Raw genomic sequence first — 27334 nt, 5'->3', positions numbered from 1 at the left:
ATATGTAGTTTGGTGAAAACATTCATTATATTTCTGTATATTATATGATGATGAGAAGAAAAATAAACTTACAAATATATTTTGAAATATATCGGCCGGGCATGGTGGTTCATGCCTGTAATCCCAGCACTTTGGGAGGCCGAGGCAGGCAGATCACCTGAGATCAGGAGTTCAAGACCAGCCTGACCAACATGGTGAAACCCTGTCTCTACTAAAAATAGAAAAATTAGCCAGGCATGTGGCATGCACCTGTAATCCCAGCTACTTGGAAGGCTGAGGCAGGAGAATCGCTTGAACCCAGGAGGCGGAGACTGCAGTGAGCCAAGATTGTGCCACTGTACTCCAGCCCAGGTGACAGAGTGAGACTCTGTTTCAAAAAAAAAAAAAAAAAAAAAAAAAATATTGAATTTGAATAAAACTATCAAAATGTTTTCAAATTTGTAATGAGAAACTTCCCTGCATAAACATAACCTTTTTTTTTTTTCTTGAGACAAATTCTTGCTCTGTCGCCCAGGCTGGAGTACAGTGGCGCCATCTTGGTTCACTGTAACCTCTGCCTCCTGGGTTCAAGCCATCCTCTCACTTCAGCCTCCCAAGTAGCTGGGACTACAGGCACGTGCCACCACATGTGGCTAATTTTTGTATTATTTGTAGAGATGAGATTTTACTATCTTACCCGGGCTGGTCTCAAACTCCTGAGCTCAAGAAATCCACCAACCTCAGCCTCCCAAAGTGTTGGGATTACAGGTATGAACCACCATGCCCAGCCCATAAACATAACTTTTTAAAAGTCAGTTTTGATACTTGAAATGGGATAAATGCAATTCCTGATTAAGACTTTTAAAATGATAATCCAGGCCAGGCATGGTTGTGCATGCCTGTAATCCCAGTCCTTTGGGAGGCCAAGGTGTTTGAGCCTAGGATTTTGAGACCAGCCTTGGCAGCATAGCAAGACCTCATCTCTACCAAAAAAAAAAAAAAAAAAATTAGCTGGACTCCATTAGTAGGTGGAGTGCACCTGTAGTTCCAGCTACTCGGAGGCTAAGGTAGGAGGATCGCTTGAGTCCAGGAGGTCAAGGCTGCAGTGAGCTGAGATCACACCACTGCACTCACTCCAGTCTGGACAAAAGAGTAGATCCAGTCCTCCCCCCTCCCCCAGAAAAAATCTGAAGAAAATTGGAAGAGGAATTTTTTTAAAAAATAATAGATTCAGGGGGTATATGCACAGGTTTGTCACATGAGTGTATTGTATAATGCTGGAATTTGGGCTGCTAAGGTGCTTGTCATCTGAATAGTGAACATAGTGACCAATAGGTAATTTTTCCAACCCTTGCCCCCTTCTCTTGCTCCTGCTTTTGGGGTCCCCAGTGTCTATTTTTTCCATCTTTATGTCCATGTGTACCCATTGTTTAGCTCTCGTTTACAAGTGAGAACATGCAGTATTTGATTTTCTGTTTCTTTGTTAATTTCCTTAGGATAATGGCCTCCAGCTGCATCCATGTTGCTGCAAAGAACATGATTTCATTCTTTTTATGGCTGTGTAGTATTCCATGGTACGTGTGTGTGTACATATGTGTGTGTGTACACACACAAACATTTTCTTTATCCAGTCCACCATTGATGGACACTTAGATTGCTTCCATGCCTTTGTTGTTGTGAATAGTGCTGTTATAAACATGAATGCAGGTGTCTTTTTGATAAACATGAGTGCAGGTGTCTTTTTTTGCACTATCCTTTGGGTAGATACCCAGTAGTGGGATTGCTGGGTTGAATGGTAGTTCTATTTTTAGTTCTTTGAGAAATTTTCATACTGTTTTCCATGGGGGTTGAACTAATTTGCATTCCCACCAACAATGTATAAGCATTCCCTTTTCTCCACATTCCTCACCAACATCTGCTATTTTTTGGCTTTTTAGTAATAGTCATTCTGACTTTTGTGAGATGGTAGCTCATTGTGGTTTTAATTTGTATTTCTCTGATGATTAATGATGTTGGGCATTTTTTCCTATCTTTGTTGACCACTTGTATTTCTTGTTTCAAGAGGTGTCTGTTCATGTTTTTTGCCTACTTTGACGAGAATTTTTTTTTTTTTTTGAGACAGAGTTTTGCTCTGTTGCCCAGGCTGGAGTGTGATGGCGTGATCTCTGCTCACCGCAACCTCTGCCTCCTGGGTTCAAGCGATTCTCCTGCCTCAGCCTCCCAAGTAGCTGAAATTACAGGCACACACCACCACGCCCGGCTAGTTTTTTGTATTTTTAATAGACGGGGTTTCACCATGTTGGCCAGGCTGGTCTCAAACTCCTGACCCAGTGATCTGCCTGCCTCGACCTCCCAAAGTGCTGGAATTACAGACGTGAGCTACTACACCCGGCTGAAGAGAAATTTTTGATAGTTACTATCTGCGTGAACAAGAATCCTCATTCATACAAGGAAACATTAAGAAGTTTTGTATTTTCAGTAATGGTCGACTCTCTGTAATTTGCACCACCTTTTTTGTTAGGGCAATGAAGAAAGCTAGATGAAATTAGTAGTGGGATAGGCTAACTGCTACAACAAATAACCCCCAAATTAGAGGGTTAATAAATAAGCATGTATTTCTTAAACATATTACCATCCGATGCAGGCTGACAAGGAAATGTAGCTCCATGCAGTCCTTCATGGACCCAAACTTCATCTCTCCTTTAAGTCCTTAGAGTCCTCTCTCTTCAGCCACAGATGAGGAAAAGAAGGAAGATTCTGTGTAGAATGTTTTTATGGGCTAGACCTTGAAATGATCATATTACTGTCTCTCTCATTCCCTGGTCTGAACTTGATCACACAGCCACACTTAAATCCAAGGGAGGCTGGGCATTAATACAGACATACTTTGGAGATATTGCTGCTTGGTTCCAGACCACTGGAACTGATGAGTCGCAGGAATTTTTTGGTTTTCCAGTACATATAAAAGCTATGTTTATACTGTAGTCTATTAAGTGTGCAATAGCATTATGTCAAAAAAATACATACCTTAATTTAAAAATGCTTTATTACTAAAAAATGCTAACAATCATTTGAGCCTTCAGTTAGCTGTAATGTTTTTACTGGTATAGGCTTTTCTTGCCTCAATGTTTTGTTTTGTTTCTTTTTACCCAGACAGAGTCTCACTCTGTCGCCCAGGCTGGAGTGCAAAGGCATGATCTCGGCTCACTGCAACCTCTGCCTCCCAGGTTCAAGCGATTCTCTTGCCTTAGCCTCCTGAGTAGCTGAGATTACAGGTGCAGCCACCATGCCCGGTTTTGTTTTGTTTTTGTTTGTTTGTTTTTTGAGATGGAGTTTTGCTCTTGTTGCCCAGGCTGGAGTGCAATGGCGCAATCTTGGCTCACCACAACCTCTGCCTCCTGGGTTTAAGTGATTCTTCTGCCTCGGCCTCCTGAGTAGCTGGGATTACAGACACGTGCCACCACACCCGGCTATTTTTGTATTTTTAGTAGAGATGGGGTTTCTCCCTGTTTATCAGGCTGGTCTCGAACTCCCTACCTCAGGTGATCCACTCACCTCGGCCTCCCAAAGTGCTGGGATTATAGGCATGAGCCACCGTGTCTGGCCTGGTTTTGTATATTTAGTAGACACAGGGTTTCCCCATGTTGGCCAGGCTGGTCTCAACCTCCTAACCTCAAGTGATCCGCCTGCCTTGGCCTCCCAAAGTGCTGGGATTATAGGCATGAACCACCACGCCCAACCTCTTGCCTCAATGTTGATGACTGTTGACTGATCACAGTGGTGATTACTGAAGGTTAGGATGACTGTGACAATTTCTTAAAATAAGACAATGAACTTTGCTGTACAACGGACTCTTCCTTTTACAAAAGATTTCTTTGTAGCAAGTGATGCTGTTTGATAGCATCTACTCACAGCAGAACTTCTTTTGAAATTGGAGTCACTCCTCTCAACCCCTGCCACTTTAACAGCTAAGTTTATGTAATAGTCTAAATCCTTTGTTATCATTTCAACAGTGTTCACACCATCTTCACCAGGAGTAGATTCCATCTCAAGAAACCACTTTCTTTGTCATCCATAAGAAGCAACTCTTTATCAGTTCAAGTTTGATCATGAGATTGCAGCAATTCAGCCATATCTTCAGGTTCCACTTCTAATTCTAGTTCTCTCGCTATTTCCACCACATCTGCAGTTACTTCCTCTTGAACCTCTCCAAGTCATCCATGAGGCTTGGAATCCTCTTCTTCCAAACTCCTATTAATGTTGATATTTTGACCTCCTCCCCATGAAGCACTAATGTTCTTCATGGTGTGTAGAATGATGAATCCTTTCCAGAAAGTTTTCAATTAACTTAGCCCAGATCCATCAAAGGAATCACTATATGTGGCAGCTATGGCCTTCCAAAATGTATTTCTTAAATAATTAGACTTGAAAGTCAAAATTACTTCTTAATCCATCAGCTGCAGAATGGATGTTGTGTTAACAGTCATGAAAACAACATTCATCTCTTTGTGTAGTTCCACCAGAGCTCTTGGGTGACCAAGTGCATTGTCAATGAGCAGTAATCTTTTGAAAGAAGTCTATTTTTTCTGAGCAGTAGCTATTAAAGGGGACTTAAAATACATAGTAAACCATGCTATAAAAAGATGTGCTGTCATCCAGGCTTTGTTGTTCCATTTTTAGGGCACAGGCAGAGTGGATTTAGCATCATTCTTAAGGGCTCTAGGATTTTCAAAATGGTAAATGAGCATTGGCTTCAACTTAAAGTCACCAGCTGCATTAGCCCCTAGCAAGAGAGTCAGTCTATCCTTTTGAAGCTTTGAAGCCAAGCATTGACTTCCCTCTAGCTATGCAAGTCACAGAGGGCATCTTCTTCTGATTCATCTGCATTGAAAATCTGTTGTTTAGTGTAGCCACCTTCATGAATGATCTTAACTAGATCTTGCTGCAGCTTCTACATCAGCACTTGCTGTTTCACCATGAACTTTCGTTATCGAGATGGCTTCTTTCCTTAAACCTCGTGAACCAACCTCTGCTAGTTTCCGATTTTTCTTCTGCAACTTCCTCACCTCTCTCAATCTTCGTGTAATGGAGGAGAGTCAGGGCCTTGCTCTGTGTTAGGCTTTGGCTTAAGGAAGCATTGTGGCTGGTCTGATCTTCTATCTAGACCACTCAGACTTTCCCCAAATCAACAATAATGCTTTTTTACTTTCTTATCGTTTGTGTGTTCACTGGAGTAGCACTTTTTATTTCCTTCAAGAAATTTTCCTTTTCATTCACAACTTGGCTAACTGGCTCAAGAGGCCTAGCTTCTGTCTTGACTTTTGACATGCCTTCCCCACTAAGCATAATCATTTCTAGCTTTAGCTTTTATATGAGAGATGTACAACTCTTCCTTTCACTTGAGCACAGAGGCCACTGTAGTGTTATTAATTGACCTAATTTTAATATTGTTGTATCTCAGGGAATAGGAAAGCCTGAGGAGAGAAAGAAAGATGGGGGAACAGCCAGTGGTGGAGCAGTCAGAACACACAAAATGCATCAATTAAGTCCACCGTCTTATAAGGGTGTGGTTCGTGGCACCCCAAAGCAATTACAACAGTAACATGGAAGATCACTGATCCCAGATCACCATACCAGATATAATAATAATGAAAAAGTGTGACATATTGTGACAGTTACCAAAATGTGACACAGAGACATGAAGTGAGCACATGCTGTTGGAAAAATATCACCAACAAACTTGCTTGATGCAGAGTTGCCACAAATCTTCAATTTGTAAACGAAACAAAAGTATCTTCAGAATTTATGCAGTAAAATGAAGCACAATAAAATGAAGGGTGCCCGTAGTCTATCTGTGTGCCCAGAAAGAAGAGAAAAACATGGATATTGGTATGTACTAAGCAATCTTGTTTTCAAAATGAGGTGAACTGAGCTTACTTTTGGCAGCCTTATTGTGTTAGTGGGACAAAAGTCAGAGACCAGGGCCATCCATGGATGGGAACCTATTTAACTGCCTGTCTCCCCAATTTTGGATAAAGTCCTGAGTAGATTTCATCCTGAAGTCCTGAAGGACTGCACTTAGGAATTAGCATAAAGCAGAAATAAGCCAGCCCTCTCATGGACTTCAGCCAGATTTTCAGCTGAATACTTAGAAAACCTCAAGCCCTGAGCTTGGATTTTTTTTTTTTTTTTTTTTTTTTTTTGAGATGGAGTCTCACTTTGTCACCCAGGCTGGAGTGCAATGGCACGATCTCAGCTCCCTGCAACCTCCACCCCCTGGGTTCAAGCGATTCTCCTGCCTCAGCCTCCTGAGTAGCTGGGATTGCAGGCACCTGCCACCGCGCTCGGCTAATTTGTATATTTTTAGTAGAGATGGGGTTTCACCATCTTGGCCAGGCTGGTCTTGAACTCTTGACCTTGTGATCCACCCGCCTCAGCCTCTCAAAGTGCTGGGATTACAGGCGTGAGCCAGTGTGCCCGGCCAGATTTTTTTCTATATGTATTTTTTTTCAGTGGTAAAATCCAGGATGTACAAAGATAACCGGGCATATGAGGAGCCAAGACACTGTGAATGAGAACAAACAAAAACAACAGACAATAAAATTAGGAACTCCAGATATTTGAATTATGAGCCCATATTTTAAACAACTAGACTTACATATTCAAAGAGCTTTTTTTTTAAAAAAAAAATGGACTTGGAACTATGCTTCAGAAGAGATCTAGAGATAACAAAAAGAGACATCTCAACCTTGAAAAAGAATCAGTGGAAATTCTAGAGCTACAAAGTGTAGTAACCAAAATTAAGGGCTCAAGGGATGAGCTTAAGAGCAGATTAAACACAGCTAAGGAGAATCACAGTGGATCAGAAAAACTATCCAAAATGAATCATGGAGAAGTAATAAAGAAATATACAAAATAAAGGATAAAAGGAGAGTATGACATTTAACCTAGTTCGTTCAAAGTATCAGAAGGAGAAGAGAAAGGAATGGAGCAGAGGCAATATACATACGTAAATGTACTTGATATTGTCTGACATTTATGGAGAAAAATACTGACAACACGCTAGTCATCATCCCTACATGGGAAAAAAATTGCTAAAATTAAGACATGCTATAAATGGGAGCACATTGACCTGGGCTGTGTCATGGATTTTGACTGGTTTTGTTTAAAGTACAGTCACCCCTCTGTATCCATGGGTAATTGGTTCCAGGACCTTCCACAGACACCAAATCTGCAGATCCTAAAGTCCCTGATATAAAATGGAGTAGTATTTGCATATAACCCATGCACATCCTCCCGTATTTTTTGTTTGTTTCTGAGACAAGGTCTCAGACGACCAGGCTCGAGTGCAATGGTGGTGATCTCAGTTCACTGCAAACTCAGACTCCCAGGCTCAAGCGATCCTCCCACCTCAGCCTCCTGAGTAGCTGCAACCACAGGCACATACCACCACACCTGGCTAACTTTGTGTATCTTTTGTAGAGATGGGGTTTCACTATGTTGCCCAAACTGGTCTCCAACTCCTGAGCTCAAGTGATCTACCCACCTCAGCTTCCCAAAGTGCTGGGATTACAGGCATGAGCCACTGGGCCTGGCTTCCTCCGCTATACTTTAATTATCTCCAGATTATTTATAATACCTAGTGCAATGTAAATGCTATGTAAATAGTTGTTATAATGTATTACTTGTTAATATTTGTGTTGGTTTTTGTGTTATATATTTTTTTCAAGTATTTTGATCGGCAGTTGGTTGGATCTGCAGATGTGGAACCCACAGATATGGAGAGCCAACTGAATTGTTTTTCTTGTTTATCTTTCCTATTTATTATTCTCTTTTTTATTTTTTACTTTTTTGAACTTTTCTTTTTAGAAATATGCTTACCCATGAATTTATTAAAAACCAAAATGTCATTATTTTAAATTAGTCCTATTCTTATTGGACCTGATTTTTTTTTGAGGGCGGGGGGGAGACTTCCTTCTTTGATTAATACATTTCATTCTTCTTTCTCATGTTTTTAAAGAAAAAAGTAATATTGCTATCTCTTCATGGCTTAAATTGAGAGAGATCTCTTTGGCAACGAATAACCTCTCCTTGTTTGAATGACTTTTTTTTGTTGTATATAACATAAAATTGACCATTTTAACTAATTCTAAGTGTACAGTTCAGAGGCATTAAGTACATTCATATCGTTGTACAGTGATCAACACTGTCTACCTCTAGAACTTTTTCCTCATCCTAAACTGAATGTATTAAACAACAATTCCACATTCGCCCAATGACAGTTGTCTTGAAAGGAGACAGATAACTCTATTGAGCTTTGTTTTCTTTATGTGAATGAGCATGTAATTGTTTTAGGGATATGAGGGGAAAGAATAGTTGCTAATATAATGGCAATTGCAGAACCTACTGCCAAAGGTATATAATTTGTAAAATAGCTGAATGGGCAAAATTCTGATTTTCAGTTGCTCTAGGCACTTCAGTGCACTTCTGATAATGATTTTCCTTGGGCATGTAGTTATTCTGATAGAAATCACATCCATGCATAAAGAGTGAGCTTAATTATACGTAACTACATACCTAATATGAGGTTTTACATTGTTTTACATATACTTTCTGGTTTACACAAGATGAGATACTAAATCCTAACTGATCTCAAAAAAAGTAGTGTACCTTCAGAGCATGAGAGTCTTAATGTATGAGCTTTCCTTTTTACAAAAAGACACTGTATTTTGCCCTCCCCTCTCTCCCTTTCGGGGATTGTTTTCACTATTTGGTGATTCTACAGTCTCATCTGGTGCCTGCTGTGACTCCCAAGACAGACAAGTGCACAAAGGCTGATTTAGGGTCTTGGATTCCTCTTGAGAATGACATACTCAATTCATTTGTACTGAGCCCAATCATTTGAGCTCAAAATAATAAAAATAAAAGTCACTAAGATGGTTTGAATACTAATGTATGCCCCAGGCACTGTGCTAAATGCTTTGCATGTATTATTTTATTTAATCCTCACAATTCTGTCAGATAGGAATCAAATCCCCATTTTACAAATGAGAAAACTAAGGAACAGGAAGATGATGTAACTTGCCAGTGGCACCCAGTTGATAAGTAGCAACTGAGGAGTCAGATCCAGGCCTTCCAGAGCCCTCACTCCCAGCTTCTCTATTAACACGTGCTCCTGGTCTGTATTGGGCTCAATAGCAGGATTCTCTTGGAAGAGAAGCAAGTTTAAACCAACCCCACCCCACTCCCAGAAAAACCCACAGCACACTGGAACCCTCTGGCTTGTCTCAGCTAAGGCCAGGCACAGGGTCTGGAGGTAGAGGCTCTCCAGCCAGAGAAGGAAAATGGGAAGGGCGGAGGTTGCCTCCTCCTGGCCACCATTTGTTACCTGGTTGGTGAGAAGAGGTGGGAGGAAGGGGCACGGTCAGCACATTTCCAAAGGACTCGGGTCATTCTTGGTGTTCTTTGTCTCTGGTTTTGTGCCCATTGCCTAGGTCGCATAATCGCTGCATCCTTCTTAGAACTGCTCTCTATGTAGGGAACCACTTCTCCAGAACCTAACTCCCTGGATTTACTTGTACCTCCCACTTGTACCTCCCCACACCTCTATGCAAATTCTTCTTTCCTGAGCATAACTGATTTCAGCTGGTTGGTAGGACAGTGGTAGGCTTAAGTGAATGGACAAAGGTGAGAATGACTCTCCTCCTCCTCACGGTTTCCTAATTCTCCCAGGAATATCGCCTTATCAACATTTCTGAAAGAAGTTTCATGCAAAGGACTTCCCAAATGAGATAGACATTTCTGGGCAGGGAGGAGTAATGATGGATTCTGCCAGAACTGAGGAGGCTCAGCCACCTGTGTCCTAGAGGTCGGTCAGGGTGACCCAGAAGCTTCCAGAGGGACTTCAGAGCAGCTCCTGGGCCAGTCGGTCTCTGCTTCTCCTGACTCCAGCAGGGCCAGAAACACTCTCCCAACATGTGCTCATGGTTTGCTGCTCACAGAGTACAGTCATCCACAGGCAGCTTAAAATGAGCAGAGGTAACATTTCCTGGGAGTGTCCCTAACCCCAAATAATGTGTTTGCAGATCGTGTTCCTAATGTTCAGGAGTTAAATTCATGTTCAGAAACAAGTGCTTTACATTTGTAGGTGGCACTTTTATGAATAATATTGTGGACCTTGGGTCCCAAATTCTCCTCGTATCAAGAGGCAGTGCCCTGCCTCCAGTTTTTCTGGGGCTCTCATCTGCTCCTGCTCACTTAAGCCCTTCAGTATTTCCTACAGAGGTTAGCAATGTTGCACTTGAATAATTGTACCTTAAATTAAACTAAAAATAATTTCTGATAATTTTCATACTGACGCACAGTCTTTATTTCAAAATGGCGGTATAATCTTCAGCATGCCGTTATCAAATAGCTCCATTGACCAATACTGGCAGTTTGCAGTTGAGTCACGGGAAGGATTTATTAGGACATGTTTAAAGTGATGTCATAGAAATAAAAATATGGACAGAGACCTAAAGAGTACCAGCTGAGGCTGTGGCTAGAGATATTCTTTAACTCCCCACCACACTCTTGTCTTCTCTCTTACCCCTTTTTTACATCACTATTAAGGCAACACAGTGTACGTTGTCTGTGTCCTTAGCCTACTCTGAAAACACTGCCCCATTTGGTGAAGTTACCCAAAGCTACCACCTAGATCACACCGTGACAAGAAAGGTGTTTTCACACTAAACTAATCCAAAGGCAACCAGAATTGATTTATTTTTTAATTTTCTTTATTTCATTTTAATCATAGCCACTTGGAGCCAGTGACTATTTGGAACTATCAAAGAATTTTGATACAATATTTTTACGAAACATTCCGCAATTTACTCTGGCAAACAGGACTCAAGGTCGAAGATTCATAACTCTCATCGATAACTTTTATGATCTCAAGGTAAGGATGTAGTACATTTTCTTAAAACTAAACACTTTGTATTGTGGAGCCACATTGCCTGGGCTGGAATCCTGACTTAATGTATTTCTATCACTTATTTCACCTCTTTGTGCCTCCATTCCTTCATGTGTGAATTGGGGATGATAATATTATTTACTTCTGAGGGTTGTTGCGATGACTAAAAAGGCAAATCCATGTAAAGCATTTAAAACATTTGGCACAAACTGAATGCTGTATAAGCACTATCAGTGAAGCAGCAGTAGTACTATAGTAAAACTCCCATCACAAGACGCTCTGCTGTGTGAATGATTGCATCATTCTACCAAGCAGCTTATATGCTTCATCTATCCCATTCTGAAACACAATGTCTTGCATAGACTGAATGCTCAGTAAGTATTTGTTGCATGAATAAATGATTGCACTGATAGAATAATGCATGAGCAAGCCAGGTGTGATGGCTCATGCCTATCATCCCAGCACTTTGGGAGGCCAAGGGAGGATCGCTTGAGGCCAGGAGTTCAAGACCAGCCTGGACAGCATAGCAAAATCCTAGCTCTACAAAAAATAAGAAAATTAGCTGGGTGTGGCAGTGTGGGCCTGTCATCCTGCCTACTTGGGAGGCTGAGGTGGGAGGATTGCTTAAGCCCAGGAGTTCAAGGTTACAGTAGTGAGTCATATCATGCCACTGCACTCCAGCCTTCCAGCCTGGGTGACAGAGTGAGGCCCTATCTCTCAAAAAAAAAAGAAGAAGAAGAAGTAGGAGAAAGAGAAGGAGGAGGAGGAGAAGGAGGAGAAGGAGACGGAGAAGGAGAAGAAAACAAATGAGTGGATGACTAGAGGACCCTTCTGAATACTGAAGCTCTCTCTCTCCCTATGACCCAGAAACCCCAGTAGCTAGCATTATTCCATCTTGTTGTTTGTTTGTTTTTAATCCATATGTTTTAGCGTGAATTGCCAAGCCATCGCCCATTCATCAAAGGCGCATAGCCTAGTGGTTCAAGAGTGGGCCCTGGGGTCAGGCTGTCTATCCTAGAGACCATCTTAATCTCTCTGAGCTTCAACTGCCTTTTCTAGAAAAAGCAGATAATAATGGTACTTTTGAAGTTGTTGTGAATATTAAATGAGCATGTAAAGCACAAAGAATGTTGTCTGGCATATGGTATGCTCTCAAAGGTGAGCTATTAATAGAATGTATCTGTAAATATAGATTCATAGCAAAAGTACATTTTGAAATTAGAATTAATTTAAATATTATTTGACCATTAGATACACTTTTTTCCTCCCTATTCTTTGCACAGAATTAGAGCAGTGATTCTAAATTGAAGGGACTTTGTGGGAAGGAGATAAGCCACAGAATCTGCTGGGAGGGAGAGGTGATAATTTAATATTTCATTTGCTAATTCATTCTGTAAACTTCATCATGCCAAACACTAGAAATTCAGTGGCAAGTGAAACTAGATGGTGCCTGCCTTCAAAGAACTTAGATAGCCTAATACCAGAGAAAGGTGATTCAGATGTCCACGGAACTCAATGTAAAATCACCACTGTGGGATGACCTCTTAGAGAAGGAGGCATATGGTGCTGTGAAAGTCTAGCGGGGAGAGTGCACTGTTCTATGGGGTGGGAAATCCTCTGAGGGCCACCTGTGGCAGAACCATCTGGCCTACTTAAAAATCCAGATTCCAGAGCTCACCCATCCCCACCCCAGCAAATGAGTACCAGGCATGGGGCCAGGAACTGCATGTTCTCATGTTTCTCAGGTGCTTCCTATAAACGCTGAGAAGAGCGAGGGCTAAAGTCTATGCACAGAACGAAAGGGGTAACCAGCTTGGGGAGTTTGCAGCAACGGCTCCGGGGTGGGCCGAGTGTGAAAGGCAGCAAGTGTGGCTCTGACGCAGAAGCTGAGGGAAGGCCACCTAAGGGAGTGCTATCAAAAGCTGCTGTGTGTCCCTGTGGAGCCCACACACATGTGACCAGGGAATCTGGAGAGGCAGGAGGCTGAGGACGCAGAGCTGGGGGATGGAGGCCCATCAGCTGTGAGTGGTTTGCCTTCCACAGACTCGACTCTACACTAATGGTGGGGAGGGCAGGGGTGGAATGAAGGGCAGGGGCCTGGAGGCTGCTGTTTTTACAGGACTAGGCTTCAAGAAGAAAACGACGGAGGGGCATGATTAGGATGGCTCATAGTGGAGGATTGAGAGACTTGTTATTTTGATATTTCAGCTAGGAATGCCTTAGAGAAAGCTTATGGCCCCCATCCCTCAGTCCTACCCCCAACCCTACCTCACCCCCACCTTTTCACTTCTTAATTGAAGGAAAAAAGAATTTATCTGGCAATATGATGGAATACTCAAACTACCCTCCTAACATTCCCTTTAACTAAACCACACATTTAGAGATTATACTCTTTATTAAAGTGTAGTCAAAACCATTTTATTTCAGAAATTGGGAGCATTAAACAGACATTATTCTATAATGTATTCATGGAGATTTGTGAAAGAAGGATAGTCCCATGTAAATAATGAAAAAGTGTCTTTGATTAAAATAACTTATAAGAGGAGGTAGAAGGCCATTTGGATATGGAAAATCTAGTGTCAAATGTCAACACATGATTTTTAAGTACTGGTGTATTATTATTTAAATAATGATCTAAAAAGATAGTTATGAATCCTGAAGACAAATTCAGGACTTTTAAAACATCAAAAAGAATATGTTTTGTATTTAAACTAGTGGATATAAAAGATATAAAAGCTGTCTCCAATATATGATCACATATGAACACTCACTCAAATACTTACATAATCAAGAGACATTAATGTAAATCTTCGTCTTTTTGAAGAAGGTCCTAGCAGGATGCTAATATCACTGGCCTAATTAGAATAGCAGTGCACTGAACTTAGCAGTCTGCTGTGCAGCAAAAGGGTAACTAACCTCTTCACAGTGTCTCTGGGGAGCATCTTAGGTGCACAGACCAGCTCCAAACAGCCAGGTATAAATGTCAACATCACAGTGTAATCATCTTAGTCAGTATGTGGTGCTATACAAAATACCATAGACTGGGTAATTTATAAATAATAGGAATTTATTTCTTCCAGTTCTAGGAGGTCTGAGATCAAGGTGCCAGCAGGTTTGGGTGTTTGGTGAGGGTTACGCTCTGCTTCAGGATGATGCCTTGTTGCCGCCAGAAGGCACAAATGTTGTGTTCTTGCATGGTGGAAGGAATGGAAGGCAAAAAATGGTAAACTCCCTCCATCAAATCTTGTATAAGGGCACTGAATCCCATGGGTGAAAGCAGAGCCTCATGACTCAATCATATCCTAGAGGCCACACCTCTTAATCCTATTGCATTGTGGAGTAAGTTTCAGCATGAATTTTGGATGGGACAAAAACATTCAAACCAGAGCAGTAATGGAAAACGCATTGGACTAAGAACTGAAGATCTGGGCTGACGTCTTGAACTGAGTCCTGTCCAGCTCTGAAGTCTCCCAATAAACCTTTGTGCCCTACTTCACAGGGTGGTAGGAGTTGTGTGGAAATATTCTGAAAAGTACTATGCAGTTTTAAAACACTGCTTTAAAGAGATAAACAGGCCGGGCGCGGTGGCTCAAGCCTGTAATCCCAGCACTTTGGGAGGCCGAGGCGGGCGGATCACAAGGTCAGGAGATCGAGACCACAGTGAAACCCCGTCTCTACTAAAAATACAAAAAATTAGCCGGGCGCGGTGGCGGGCGCCTGTAGTCCCAGCTACTCAGGAGGCTGAGGCAGGAGAATGGCGGGAACCCGGGAGGCGGAGCTTGCAGTGAGCCGAGATCGCGCCACTGCACTCCAGCCTGGGCAACACCGTGAGACTCCGTCTCAAAAAAAAAAAAAAAAAAAAAAAAAAAAAAAAAGAGATAAACAATTAGGAAAAAAATATATGGACGTCTTAAAAGCAAAGATCCAAGCTTCTGTATGTGAAAAACAGATTTTTATTTTGTGAGATTTTTCTTACCTTCAACTTGTGAAATGTAAAGAGTAACACATTTACTCATTTTCTTCTATTTCAGGTGCGTGTAATTTGCTCTGCGTCGACTCCTATATCAAGCTTATTTTTACATCAACATCATGACAGTGAGTTGGAGCAAAGCAGAATACTGATGGATGATTTGGGGCTGAGCCAGGTAGGCGATATTAACATAATCTCTTTTTATTATAAAACAGCTTAATTGTTTTTGGTTTGATGCATGGCTACATTTTGAAGAAGAAATGCAGTGTATAGTTAACCATTGATTTGCTGCTTCTCCTGTAAGCCCGTGTAGCAAATTTATCGTTCTCAATATCACTAAATATAGAAAATTATAAACTTAACAGTGGAGGGAATCTTAGTGGTCATATAGTTCAGTGCTCCATTTTGCATGTGATAAAAATGAAGCCTAGAGAGGTGGACTAAGGTGCCCACGGTCACACTGCTGAATAGTGGTAGGCCAGAGCTGGATGCCAAGCCACCTGCGTCTGGTTCTGGGCTTGCTCTGCTATACCATGCTGCCGTTTCTGGATATCTTTCTAAATGCTTGCTGGATTTGTAGAGTGCATGATACAGTATCCAAGCATGTGGGCTGGCTAGTCCAGGACCATGGAGTGCCTAGCAAGGTCCTGGGCTTGAAAAGAAATCCCTGATTAATCTCCCTACCTCCATTCTGCAAACATTTATGGAGTACCTGTGGGTGCCAGGCTCTGGGGACACTCTGTAGGGAACAAACAGATGCTAGCCCAGTTTTCCTGGAACTTGGAGTCTGGTGATTCACCCCAGGCCAACCAGAAGTGACTTTGCATTTTCTCCTTCTGTAAGAACGTTACGGGATGTGTTTCTTCTCACCTATCAACAATTGAAATATTAGTCAAAAGTTTACAACTATCAACACTCACCCCCTGAGGGGAGCCCAATTCTTCCAGCCCCACAGGCGAAAGACTGCCTGGAACAAGGAAACAATTCCTTATCAACCTGAGTAGAAATGAGGCATTTTCAGGAGTTTGGGAGAATGAGGCCTGTTTAGAAAGTGAACTTTCCAATATGATGACTTAAACCTATGTGTATGTCTTAGTCTGCTGTAACAAAACACCATGAACTGGGTAGCTTACAGACAACAGAAATTTATTTCTAACAGTTCTGGAGGCTGGGAAGTCCAAGATCAGGGTGCCATCTGGTGAAGGCCCACTTCCTAGTTCATAAGCCTCTGTCTTTCTGTATAAACCTCACACGGTGGAAGGGGTGAGGGATCTCTCTGGGGCATCTTTTATAAAGGCATTAATCTCATTCATTAGGGCTCCACCCACAAGACCTAATCAACTCCCAAAGGCTCCGCCGCCAATACTATCACCTTATGGGTTAGGATTTCAACATATGAATTTTGGATGGACACAAACATTCAGACCATAGCAGTGTAGAAATAAATAGCTGCTTATAAATCTCTGTACTGGGATCATTTGAAATGTTGGTTCTCCAAGAGCAATATTTACATCCAAATACTGTCTTTGACAATTTGAAAGAATACACTTGAGGAGCTACATCAGCTCAGTTTCTAAAGTCCTTTACATCAGGCCCCCCAGCCCCTGGGCCACAGACTGGTATTGGTTTGTGGCCTGTTAGGAACCAGGTCTCACAGCAGGAGGTGAGCAGTGGAGGAGCAAGCATTACCACCTGAGCTCCGCCTCCTGTCCCATCAGCGGCAGCATTAGATTCTCAGAGGACCGCCAACTCTGTTGTGAACTGCATGTGCAAGGGATCGAGGTTGCACGCTGTTTATGAGAATCTAATGCCTAAGATCTAAGGTAGAACAGTTTCATCCCGAAACCATCCCCCTGCCCCCGGTCCCTGGAAAAATTCTCTTACATGAAACTGGTGCCTGGTGCCAAAAGGTTGGTAAAGTTTACATCATTGGCTCTTAAAATTTTTTTCCCCTAGGCTGGTGCAATGGGTCATTCCTGTAATCCTAGTACTTTGGGAGGCCGAGGTGGGCAGACTGCTTTGAGCTCAGGAGTTTAAGACCAGCCTGGGCAACATGGTGAAACACCATTTCTACAAAAAATAAAAAATTAGCCAGGTGTGGTGGTACATACCTGTAATCTTAGCTACTGGGGAGGCTGAGGCAGGAAGATCACTTGAACCCAAAAGGCAGAGGTTGCAGTGAGCCAAGATGGCACCACTGCACTCCAGCCTGGGTGACGGAGTGAAACCCTGTCTCAAATTCCCCTAGGATCAAGACAAAGTAAGCTCAGCAGATGGAGCCAATCATATATGAAGAAATCAGGGAATGTGACCTCAGGGCCATGAAGGTTCACAATGAATCAGTGGAGAAGATGGACTTAGGAATCCAGAATTTTTCTCTGAAAAAGCGTACTAGCAAACCTCTAAGGAAAGAGAAAAATTCCAAGCCCACTTAGTGGCCACGAGTCTGTGTTGGTGTCACTAGTCTGGGGTTACCAGCCTTACAGAGATGGGGTTACTAGCCTCACAGAGACAGGGCTTCCCAACTTGGTCCTAGATGGTGGGATCAATTGTCCCAGCAGCTGAAGACTAACAACAGCCCTGGCTTTCAGCCCTGGCTTTTAGATCTCAGGCACATTCTCCAGAACCCAGACCCACTGTTCATTCGCATTTGCTCTCCTTTAGTCATTGGTTGGATTGGAAAAGGCTCTCCAGAGGTTTGTCCTTAGGGCCTCCCCATTAGGCAATGGGACCCTGTCTGGAGGCCTACACCAGCCTCTTTCTAGCTTCTCGGAACTACCGTTTTTTTTGTTTTGTTTTGTTTAACATTACTTATTTCTGATGTACACTTCTGGAGAAAGTTTTCCCTTTTAAGTTTTCTCTCTGATAATTTGATGTGTTTACTGCCTAGCAGTTTAAATTGGTTGACTCTCTAGTCTCATTTAAGGGATTGTATATGAAAAAAAAAGTTATTAAAAAAAGGCATAATCTAAACCGGTAAGCCTAAAAAGTTTTCTTAAACCTATGCTTAGGTTCTGTAGATTTTCATTTGTGATAGCTTTAATTTAATTTGTTTGTTTTATAACCAGGATTCAGCAGAAGGACTCTCCATGTTTACTGGAGAAGAGGAAATCTTTGCATTTCAGCGCACGATTTCCCGACTCACAGAAATGCAGACTGAACAGTACTGGAACGAAGGAGACAGAACCAAGAAGTAACTGTCACTTTCACATAAATAAAACTCTAGACAAATGGTTAACGCAGGCAGAACTCCTTATTGTGGGACTTGAAGGAATCATTTTCTCATCATTAATTATGCACTTTGTCCTCTGGACCATTTTAATCTAAAATTGCTGTCAAAGATCTAGTGGATTAGTAAGTTAAACACTTAACATTTTTAGGTCTACTTTTTCTTATTTGGCCTTATTTCTGTACCATGAAATTAAAATCATCATTCCTGAAGATGAATGTAAGACCAGACATTTTAGCTTCACATTAAACCACCTGAATGAACCTTGAATGCACAAGTAAATGCAAGATGTCTGGACGCCTTCAAGCTTTGGCTGCATGGTGGTGGCACGTTAGAAATCCATCTTTTATAACGGGAGAAATGCCTTATGTTTGAATTCAAAACAAAGACAGTTTTCCAATCTGATATAAACTAAAAGGGATAATATTTTAGAATATGGGCTTATATGTGTTTTTTTTTTGTTTTTTTTTTTTTGGTTATGAATTATAGTAAATGTCCTAGGCCTTCAGATTTCTACATAATAAAAAAATATGTTTTTAATCCTGAGATCAAGCTTAGTAGGCAGGACTTGATCTCAAGTGGTCACAGAGTCTTCTAAAAAAAAAAAATTGAGAATTATAATGAGATCAATTAAGGAGCAAGTGTCAAATTCCAGCCAACAGGCAGATCTGCAGGCAGAACTACCAACTCTGCAACCAGGAATGGGGACCAGTGAGAGAGTGTGGGCGGGGGGGTGGGTGTCAGAGTTGTAGGCACTCCGTCAGCAGAGGAGACTTCCACTCACATGGGGCTGGCTGGACCCCAGTGGACAGCAGGCTCCTTCCCACTGTCCGTAGACACTTGCTCTCCTTGCAGCATGCTGCCCCCGCCCTTGCTGCCGACTCCGCCATGAGATGGACCTAATAGGAAATAGGAAAGAACGCCTGACAAGCCTGCTTCAAAGGAAATCTGATTTGTCCTTCACTGAGCTCATTTTTTGCATCTTTGAGTAAAACCTGGCTTTACTAACTATTGTCACAAAGTGGATCTTCGGCTGTGGATGAGTGTGAAAAAAAAAGAAAAAACATAAAATCCACAAAATCTAGTGAAAATTAAGCATTTAGGGGAAGGTAAGGCAGAGGTAAGTCAGTTCAATGATTACAGTGGTCAACATAAGTAAGCTCTTTGAACCTATTTGATTTATTATTTATTATTTATTTTTTATTTTTATATCTTGGCCACTCCAGCCATCTCCTGGCAGGTGTAGTGTGGCATGGCATGGCCCTATTTAATTTGTTAGTCAATAAGCCATCACAGTAGTCTCTTTTAGACATTAACCTAATTAAGGCAAGCAGATAGATGGATGAGTACCCAAGCCGAGAGAAGAGTTTATTTAAATCAAGCCTTCTGTCAACGAAATGTGGTTTAAAGATATTTTTATTGAAGTGAAGCACAGTAATTTCAAAGAGGTTAAGTAATAGGGAAGAAAGATGGGAAATAACCACTTTGTGCCAGATTTAATGCTACATATTTACATTAGCTCAGTTAAAAAAAAATAGTCTTAGAAAGTGAATATTATAATCCCTGTTTAAAGATAAGAAAACTGAGGCTTGGGAAAGTTAAGTAGCTTGACCTGAGATTTACAGTTTACAACTACAAAACTCATGTACTATATTTTATACCACACTGTCTCTTACTATTTAAAAAAAAAAAGAGAGATTGTTTTAAAAATTGATTGATTTAACTCGGTGAATGAAGGTGAAGATAAATTTACAACAGAACCATTGATTTGAACTCAGTAAATATAAAATGTTTAACTTTATTCTTTAGATGTTAGCTTTTTACTTTTCCCATTCCTTTGGTAATTATTCTGTACCTTAATTTTTTAAAAAATAATGTGAATGGATAGATAGATAGATGGACAGTATGACCGATAGACAGAACTGTCCCTGAGTGTGAGTGTATGTATAAGAGTCCTCCTCTTCTACATACTTTTATAACTTTTATAACTGTTATGTTAAAAAGTTCATTTGAGGGCAGATATTGGGAATAAAGTTTCATTTTTCCATAGAAACAATCATGTAATGTTAGTTGGGGTGCTGTCCCAATGTGTAGGAGCCTATGTAATTCTCAGTGTAGCTTCCCTATAATGTCATTTTGGTACAAAAGAACTTAAACCCTGAGGGAAAAACTGTAGCTCAGTCTCCACCTAAGTAACTGGAGCATGTGTCCACTTCTGTGTCCCCAGTCTGCAATCTTCTTCCCCAGCTCCAGGGGCCTGGTGGGACTGGCTACAGTGGAAGAGGCTCTTTGAGCTGGGAGAGGGGTTTATGCAGAAAGTGGGGCTAGAAGGCTTTGGCTGGATCTCTGGAGGGGAGGAAGGAGTTCCATGGTGGCTGGAAATCTACAAAGTTTATTTCATAAAATAGCACGCAAGAAAAAAAACCCAAGTCTTCAAGAATAGCCATCACTAGGAAACAGTGTGGTAGCTCTACTAAAAGAAAAGTAATGCCAACATGAAACGCAACCCCTAGATTGGAGAGCAACATTTCAATTTGTCTTTCTTCCAAGCCCTGCCCCTATTACATTCTCAGCATTCCAGTCTTTCTCCCTAGAAGTCTCTCAGCAAATGCTCTTTTTTTGAAATGCTTTAAATGTATACTTTGAGATGGAGGTTTGAGCTGAGTAGTGCTGTGGAAAGCTCCCATTCAATTCAAAACACAGACGGGGGATGTCTTTAGAGTCAGGAGAAAACACCATGTGCCAAGGGTGCTCTCCAAACTGATCACTGGTTCCCAGACTTAACAGAGGTCAAGCGGAGAAAAAGGAAAGCTTTTCTTAGAGAAGAAAAAGAAAAATCTTATCACTTCTCATATTTCTTTACGCAGTGTATGAGCTTATTTGCTGATATCACTAATCCTGAGATGAAAAACAGGATGGACTTAAGTAATTTTAACCTATTTCTGAAGCCGAAAAGACTGTAGCATTATTTTAATCAAATTTATGCCTTTTCAGTGGGACTTCAAAATTTAATAATAAGGCAATACTTTTATCTTCTTAATGTATATATATTTCCTGTACTTACAAGTGTGCAAATAACATAATTTTAAAATTAGTTGGAATATTGAAAAAAATTAAAATTTCACTTGTAAGATAAGTGGATGTGCTTATATCCATTTATTTATTTAAGAAACACATCATGTTTTCTGTGTCCTGGACATGGTTCTATGTGCTTTATAAACTCTTTTGATCCATGTAACAGTCTTATGAGATAGGTGCCATTATAATCATTTGATAGACAGGGAAGCTGAGACACGGAACACAGCTAAAGCAGAATCCTGAATTGCTAAAATATACGCTGAAGTCAATAAAATTAGCGAAGTGCTAACATATTACATTTTCCATTTCATTGCCTCTGTCCTGAAAACAGTATTGCTGGTCCACGTAACTGGAACCTACACTTGATGGCTGCTTTATCTGAGATTAAAAACACGCAGAAGGATTGGGCGCCTGGGTCCCTGACATTTGGGTTCCTGTTCAGTTACGGGAATCTGTCTTGCAGCAAGTCTGTAAGTTACCTTTATTAGATTTACTAATCTCAAAAGACGTCACTTGCTGGTAGGAAAGGATTTTCTTTGGAAATGAGTTTATAACTTCTTATACAGTCAGAATTAAGATGAATGTTCCCTATTGGCATATAGCAGTTCATTTTTCTGGAATAGAAAATTACAAATGTTAAAATCTGCCCTCTTGTCGAGTGTCTACTGACTCAGTCCAGCAGCTCACTAGGACCCTCACATCTGTTACCCACGCTGGTCACTCGGTCCAGTCAAACATGCCGGTCCGCCAGCCTTTCATCTGTGCTGCATGGAGCCATCAGTCTGTCTTGCCTGCTTGCCTAAGGGGCTTTCCGGATGTTGTGCTGAGAATTTTCCTATCTCAGGGCTGTACTTTCTGGGTTCCTGGTGGTTGATTGCTTGTCTCTAATGATGCAGTGGGAAGGGCTCGAGATCCAGCATTGGAAAATTCAGTTCTGCTCATTATTGTTTTGTGACCTCAACCAAGATAGTGCTCTGAGCCTCAGTTGTGTCATCTTATAAATGGGAATCATAATGCCCATTTCATAGAGTTACTATGAGGATTGTTGGTGAAAAGCGCTTTGCAAATGGCAAAGGATTAAACAATTAAACGAACATCAGTTGTCATTGATACTAATGATTATGATCATAAATCCTACTTTCTACTTTGTGTTATAGCCTTTTGAGGAACGCAAAACAGAAGACACATTCCAACCACTGGTTTCTAACAGAAGGGAAAAGATACTTATTAAATGGCTAGACACCAAGAGCACGTGGGTCTGGCTTAATGAGATGCTGGAGAAGGTTGTTAAATTCAAATCCATGTTTTCAGGATTAATACAGAAATTAATTGTTGTTTGGTGAACATCAAAGATTTCCCAGAAATAGGGCACCATCTTGTGGTCAGTAGGATAAACTGACAGGAAAAAAAAGTCCAGTGGTTCTCAATGCTACACATTCCTAGGCCTAGGTCCACCTCCAGGGTCAGGTGTGGTGAGTCAGATGTGTGGCCCCAGCATCAGCACTTGTTAATGTTCCTCGTAAGATTCTAAGGTGCAGCAGGGTTGATCACCGCCAATCAGGCAGGCCGTGGAGCTCTTGCCTATGACTACACAGCCGGTAAGCACAGACAGCCCTGCCTGCAGCTGGGTCCTGACTCTGGGCGCCTGATGCAGAGACCACGGCACTTTCCAGGGAGTAGAGGCTGTTGCTGTGATTCCTGGAGCCCAGGTCATCAGCACACTGGCACACACAAAGGTACCTCCCAGAGCCCACCCCTCTCCTCCCTGGAGACCTGCGCTCCTCTGCCTTTCTTCTCCACCCACACTAATAACGTCAAAATAGGTAACCATGCAGCACTTCCTAGTTTACAAAGCACTTTAGGAGGCCAAGGCGGAAGGATCGTTTGCTCCTACCATATCCGTCGTCCACAGCAAATTCTGCGAGGAGATGTGATTATCCTACTACCCATGAGGAAACCGGGGCACTCGGGGGGGGTAAGTGGTTTCACAAGCATATCGAGTAAGCACATGTCTTTTGGATCCCAACCCTGTGCTCTGCAGCCCTCCTGGTAGTAGTAGTAATAGTAGCCCCCATTCTAAAGTCATCGTGGTCTTGAGGCTGGAACAGGAAAGATGTGGGTGTCGGGGCATGCACAGGGGTGTTGTTTTGCACAGCCCCATATGTGATAGCAAATAATTGGAATCACAGTGGCTGGCAAACTGAAATATTTAATCTTCACAATAATTCTGGGAAAGGAGATATTGTTCTTAGAGAAGGGGTTAGAGCTTGAAGAAAATAAGGAATTCCATTGTGGCTATCAAACATTTCAATCTCAGGACTCTCTCTCTCTCTGTCTATTCATTTATTTATTTACTTTGAGACCGTGGAGTGCAGTGGCACAATCATGGCTCACTGCAGCCTTGACTTCCCTGGCTCAAGTGATCCTCCCACCTCAGCCTCCCAAGTAGCTGGGACTACAGGTGTGCACCACCATGCTCAGCTAATTTTTAAATTTTTTTAAAAAACACAGATGGGCTCTGGCTATGTTGCCAGGGCTGGTCTCAAACTCCTGGGCTCAAGTGATCCTCCTGCCTCAGCCTCCCAAAGTGCTGGAATTATAAGCATGAACCACCACATCTGGCCCTACTTTCCACTTTCAAAATGCTTGCAGACCCCAAAGAGCTTTTATGTGGGTGGGATGTATAATCACCAGTATCAGAAATCAAACAGAGAAATTGTTAGATATTTAATTCATTTAAAAATAACAATAAGCATACAAAATATTACCTAAATAGCATTATGAAAAGTAACAGCATTTTCCAAAACAAGAAACAAGTTAGTGAGAAAAGTGGCATTGTTTTAAATTGTTGCCAATGTCTGGGTTAGTAAAATACAGCCAGATTCTCATACCTGCCTTTGCATTCAATCTGTTGGAATATCACACATCATGTAGCTCCTGAAAAAATCAACTGTGTGCATGTGGGAGAATGAGAGAGAAAGGTAAATAATGTCTTAGTGGTTTTATGGAAAATGACTTTCACCTCATGGACTCACCAAGAGTCACAGGTCCCTCAAGGGTCCCTGGACCACACTGGGACAAGGCTGAGTTTATTGCTAATGGGATGAAGGATTCCCATGTGCCCACTGGAGCCCACTGGTAAGAGCTGGTATTGGCAACTGGAGTGGAGAGAGGGTCCTAAGCATGGGAAGGGTGGGGCCAAGCTAGATGGGAATTTGAATATAGGAGAAGATGGTAGCCAGTCTACCCATTGAGACCTCCTAGCCACTGCCTCACTTCATCCTCATTGTTGCCTGCTGCTCTGAGCCCTAAGCACTTTGCCAGCCCAGCCCCAACCTTGCAACTCTCTTCTCTAGCTTCTCCTCCTGTGTCTCAGCTCTTCCTTCTCTGAAAGCTTCTGGTTCCTTTTCCTTTTCTCACCATCTAAGTTCTTTCTTGGATCCACATAAAAATGCTAATTATAAAAAACAACACCCAATATTATACAAAGTCCTTTCACACATAACGTCTTTTTCACACTCTTTTCTTGATGTCCATAGCAACAAATACCAGCTGATGCCAGTTATTCTCAAGTGTGTCTTCCCATCCCTGAATCCACTAGTCTCCTGTTCTGTACTTCCAATTGCCTGCTGGATCTCTCCTCTTGAATGCTGCTTAAACTCAGTGTGTCTCAAATAGTACTCAACCCAATCCTCCACACTGAAATATCTTCTTGCAATGGTACACTTTTTGCAATGATACTGTCTCAGGCACTCACACAGCTGCAGTACTCTAATACTTTGCCACTGGCAGTCAACAAGAGCCAGTGATGTTGGGAACAGAAAAGAAAGGATAAACATTGGAATCATGTTACATGTTGCAGAAGGGGTCCAAGATAAGTATCAGTGCAGGGCAGGACTTGGAGAATGGTTAGTTATTGGAATGAATGGCAAACCCAACAATCTGAAGACAAGAGCAGGTTAAGCAAAGGTGATCCCAGGACTTTCAGCCTGTCCTGAGTGTTTCTACAGTGATGGGATCAGTTCTGGAGTCTCCCAGTCCTCATTATCCACCTGGGGGCTGGGGATAAGACTCCAGAGAGTCCTAGGACAAGCTGGCCTTTGGGAATGCAGTAGACAGTTCTCATTTCACTGATTCACTCTTTAATTTATTGAATAAACACTGTCAAGTGCTTCTTATGACAAGGCACTCTGCTAGATGCTCTGTGGGACATGATGAAGTTTAAAGCTTTCTTTAAAAGAAAGAAAAAAAAAGTCATTATTTTGTCCAGGCACAGTGGCTCATGCCTGTAATCCCAACACTTTGGGAGGCCAAGGTGGGGGGATCACTTGAAGCCAGGAGTGAAAAGAAAGAAAAAGGAAAAAGAAAAAAAGTGATTATTTGAATAGGAGAATTTATATGTTGATTATATTGCTCCTTAAAGAAAAGTCAGCAATTTAAATCAAAATTAAAGCTTGAATCTCTAAAACTGGCTAACCTCATCTGGAACATGTGGCTCCCCCTTGCCCCTAAGATCACCTTCTCCGTAGTCTACCAGGCTAGCATGAGCCACACCTGTTCAGTTTTCCAACTCTCAGCGAAGAGAAAGACTTCATTAATATTTGGGGGATACAGGCCAGGTACAGTGTCTCACACGTGTAATCCCAGCACTTTGGGAGGCTGAGGCAGGTGGATCGCTTGAGGTAAGGGGTTCAAGACCAGCCTGGCCAACATGGTGAAACCCCATCTCCACAAAAAACATGAAAATTAGCCAGGCATGGCTGGGCGCGGTGGCTCAAGCCTGTAATCCCAGCACTTTGGGAGGCCGAGACGGGCAGATCACGAGGTCAGGAGATCGAGACCATCCTGGCGGACACGGTGAAACCCCGTCTCTACTAAAAAAATACAAAAAACTAGCCGGGCGAGGTGGCGGGCGCCTGTAGTCCCAGCTACACAGGAGGCTGAGGCAGGAGAATGGCGTAAACCCGGGAGGCGGAGCTTGCAGTGAGCTGAGATCCGGCCACTGCGCTCCAGCCCCGGCGACAGAGCGAGACTCCGTCTCAAAAAAAAAAAAAAAGAAAGAAAATTAGCCAGGCATGATGGTGCGTCCCTATAATCCCAGCTTCTCAGGAGGCTAAGGCAGGAGAATCACTTAAACTCAAGAGGCAGAGGTTGTAGTGAGCCGAGACTGCGCCATTGCACTCCAGCTTGGGCAACAGAGTGAAACTCTCAAATATATATATATATATTTTTTTTTTTTTTTGGGGATATAGATAATAAATTCAGAAAATACCTGGAATCGAGATGATATGGCTAATCAAATTTAATGTGATCATCTTCAGCATGAATCTCCACTTTGTTCCAGCTCCCCCTCCAGATTCCAGACACCTCTTCTATCCCCCTCCACAAGACGATACTCATAGACACACATATACCTCTGAGTGCTTCCTGGAAAGGGCAGAATCCAAAAAGAAGCCTCTTCTGCAGCATGACAGTCACCGCTAGAACTTGCCCATAACCAGCTCTCTCTTTCTAAGCACACAGCGGCTCACACTTTCTGGCCCCGTGGCAGTTAGGCAAGGCCATGGGACTACTTCTGAGCAGTTAGTTGGCAGTGAGTGGAAGTGCTGTGACGTATGTGTCATTTCCAAGGTGAAGCACTTACTAGCTGGCTTGAGAGCTTCTAGATCTCTTTTCTTTTGCATGGAAAACCTGGAAATACCATGTTGAGACAGAGACACCCAAGATAAAATAGCCTGGAAGGCTGAGCCTCCACATGGAAATACCAAACCACCCATGGCAAATGCTGTGTGAGCAAGAAATAAAATTACATTCTGTTTTTCCTTGGAGAAATAAGGGAAAAAATAAAAATAAATTACATTCTAATAAACCATGGAGACCTTTGGTGTTATTAGTTATGGCAGCATAATCCAGCTTGTCTTGACTATACACCAGCCGGCTGGCCGGCCAGCCCCTTCAGGGTCTGTTTCTTGTCTGAGAACCTGACCCTTCCTTGGGAACTGACACTAAGAATGGCTGCTCTCCTTGGCTTCATCTCCAGACCCACGTGGCTTGTCTCTAGAGGGCTTAGCAATAGCAACACAACTCTCTATTGCCCCAAACCTCAACATTCACACATGTGCTATAA

At 42.1% G+C, this 27334-nt stretch overlaps 2 protein-coding genes across 31 annotated transcripts in view; one reads left to right on the top strand and one right to left on the bottom strand.

Annotated features, from left to right (window-relative positions):
• The window catches only part of AFG1L (AFG1 like ATPase), a 221623-nt gene extending 196185 nt beyond the window's left edge, over positions 1-25438 (top strand). For 2 of the 4 annotated variants that reach the window (XM_050789142.1, XM_050789144.1), the window contains 4 exons: positions 10775-10915; positions 14962-15075; positions 17969-18093; positions 18985-25438. In XM_050789142.1, coding sequence (XP_050645099.1) covers positions 10775-10915; positions 14962-15075; positions 17969-18093; positions 18985-19021 — 417 coding nt within the window. In that variant the 3' untranslated portion in view covers positions 19022-25438. Of the gene's footprint in view, positions 1-10774; positions 10916-14961; positions 15076-17968 lie in introns of all 4 variants that reach the window. The other 2 variants (XR_007725281.1, XM_050789143.1) reach the window with 2 other exon arrangements.
• The window catches only part of SNX3 (sorting nexin 3), a 1122685-nt gene that overhangs the window by 276122 nt on the left and 819229 nt on the right, over positions 1-27334 (bottom strand). The window lies entirely within an intron of this gene.

Source organism: Macaca thibetana, chromosome 4 (genome assembly GCF_024542745.1).
Source record: "Macaca thibetana thibetana isolate TM-01 chromosome 4, ASM2454274v1, whole genome shotgun sequence".
NCBI lineage: Eukaryota > Metazoa > Chordata > Mammalia > Primates > Cercopithecidae > Macaca > Macaca thibetana.
This window is presented reverse-complemented; position numbering and strand designations above follow the sequence as displayed.